The 2,624-nt window shown below is 42.8% G+C and overlaps 1 protein-coding gene across 1 annotated transcript; it reads right to left on the reverse strand.

The window, feature by feature from the left end:
- Positions 1-1,488: 1,488 nt before the first annotated feature.
- Positions 1,489-2,525, reverse strand: kiaa0513 (KIAA0513 ortholog; the record flags this gene model as incomplete). Its single annotated transcript, XM_010775768.1, has 4 exons — positions 1,489-1,565; positions 1,709-1,749; positions 1,847-2,054; positions 2,405-2,525. Coding segments are annotated over 4 exons (447 nt in total), but the record flags the coding sequence as incomplete, so codon positions are not given.
- Between the last annotated feature and the right edge of the window lie 99 nt (positions 2,526-2,624).

Genomic DNA, 2,624 nt, shown 5'->3' on the forward strand with positions numbered 1-2,624 from the left:
TGCATTGAAAATGTCCCCTCACAAGACAGGAAACAGACCCTCGTTGGCATGACTGGATACAGTTATGAACTGAACCTGAGATTCCAACAGTATATATGCTAGGCTGGCAGAGGGTGCGGCCATAGCTCCTATGACACAGCACCCAGGAAGTAAACAATGGACAATGACGTTTCACCAACGAGGCGTTTTGGGGGGGTATTTTCTGTATTTTCTGTTTCAGAGTTTTACTCGTTACAGGGTGTACTTTGAGGGTTTTGACTCCGCAGACCATTTACATGCATAAAAACCTTCATAACACACAAGGGGACTGGTAATAACCGGAAAAGCATGACATGTGTCCTTTAATAATATAAAAGATTGTATTTGCGTGCATTTCCTGTTCGGAAAGTGGCGCTGCACTGAGAGTGGAGGTGTCCTGAGAGTGGAGGTGTACTGAGTCTGGAGGTGTCCTGAGATGGACCTGTCAGCTCCGGACAGCGCAAAATGCGTACATGAAGCGCTAAGTCATGAACGCAAAACACCATACCCTCGTGGGGGCGCGCTAATGTGATTGGCTTAAAATGGAGGAGACATCTGATTGGCTATAGATAGAAAGAATTACAAGTACGAATCGGGTGACCGTCAGGGGAGTCTCAAAAAACCCACACACGAATGCACAGCGATCCATGCACAGAAAGCGGTTTGTGTTTGCAGGATCAGAGGTTTTAAACGGAAAACAAATATGTGAGGATCAAAAATACATGTACAACTTTTTTCTGTATTTCATTTGATTTACATGTACCGTAATTTTCGGACTATAAGCCGCACCTGAATATAAGCTGCAGCAGCGGCATACCACTCTCGGTTCCACTTTTACCTTTGCGCGCTACCTGTCTCACTCTTTTCCGGCCTCCAGCTTTTCCTGCTGGAACCCGCCGCTTAAAGGTGGGGGTCCGCGGACCGGCCATAGAGCCCATAGAGTTAAAGGTGTTGGCCGTTAGCTGTAAAAATCCATAGATTAGCCGCACCGTTATATAAGCCGCAGCGTCGAAAAATAGGGAAAAAGGCGCGGCTTATAGTCCGAAAATTACGGTATATGAAACGGAACACATTTGTGTGTGCATTGAAAAACACAAGTGTAGATCCGGAAATACAAGTGTGAATCCTTCTGTGTGCATGTGTGTATTATGAGACTGATCTAAGCCCATAAATCAGTGTACACATTCCAGAGAGCAGTTGACATGTTTGAAACACAGGAACCAGAGGAAAATGTAATTATTGTGGCAAGTCACACTTCGCCACTCCCTGATGTTAATTGTGCGTTGAAACATTGGTTCCCCCTACACAGGTCAAGCATAAACTAGCATTTTTAACGATTGACTGTTTGTTTACTTTTTTGTATGTATATCTTTTATAGAAGTTAAAGTGTATATGAAAAAACGAAATAAAAATGACAGGACATGGTGAAGCTAAGAGCTCCTGTATGTGTTCTCTGTGAGTTTGCTTAGCTTACCAGATGGGTTGTTGCTTCAGGTGAATGTACAGGTACACCTTCTCTCCTTTCTTCTCCTCTGGAGCCTCAGACACTGTTACGGAAGAGAACATACAGTATGACAGGTACTGGTACATCTCAATACATTTCCACTGATTAAGTGGAGCAGGAGAACTAAAAGCTTCTTTTGCACTGGTATACAGTAAATTCAACACATCTATTTTTGATGCACTGTACCTGGTGATTTGGGCTTTGTCTCGACAGGGCTTTCCCTATCCCTAGAAAGGAGAATGTGTTTACGAAAAAGAAGAAGTAATGAATACTATTTGACTGTCTGACTGAAAATAATTTAAAAGAGGGGATGCATTTGCTCACTCAGTCTTTGGAGCCATTGAGCTTCTCAGCTTGTTCTCTAGGCCTCCAAAGAAGCCTTTCACATCATTCTTGGATGAGCTTTTGAGGAGGAGCTCAGCTGCATCCTTCTTCACAGAAAGCCAGGAGTTGGCCTTGTTGATGTAGGAGTCCACAGCGGCTGGAAGACTACCACGGTCCAACAGCTCGGAGGGAGACGGCTGGGACTTCCCTGAACAAGAGAAGAGAAGAGAGGTTCAGATGATGACATCTATCTGTATCTGTAACCAATGTTTAAAAGCCCAAGAGGAGAATGTGTTTAAACATCAAAAAAAAAATGTTGTTGGGGTTTCCCTTCCCTGTGTTTTCTATAGGTTTTTGTGTATGTAAGTGGTCGGCTAAGTCTGAAATGTGCAAACAAGAAATATAAAGACATTCTGTCTTTTGATGAAAAACTAATATCTGGTTGGTCATTATAATGACTAATTATCTTTATAAAAAAAAATGTGTTAGTTTCAAAATATATAGAGGAACTTATCTTAAGATAATAAGTCGTTGAGATGTAAACTCATTACACCTTACCACTGTAGTAGTACGTGAAGCACATAGTCATTAGGTTTTTGGCTGGGCTGTAGTCATCCATCTGGTAACATCTGTAAACACAAGGAAGGCTTCTCAATACTCTAATTTCCCCTCCTCGGTTCTCCGGTTGTGACCCGGAAATGGATTTCAGCGCGCCATGTTGAAGGACATCTTATTTCTCTAAATGCACATCGAGGACCGAGCATCGAGCATCAAGGAG

This window comes from Notothenia coriiceps, unplaced genomic scaffold, assembly GCF_000735185.1.
Source record: "Notothenia coriiceps isolate Sejong01 unplaced genomic scaffold, NC01 NC01_scaffold00016141, whole genome shotgun sequence".
NCBI lineage: Eukaryota > Metazoa > Chordata > Actinopteri > Perciformes > Nototheniidae > Notothenia > Notothenia coriiceps.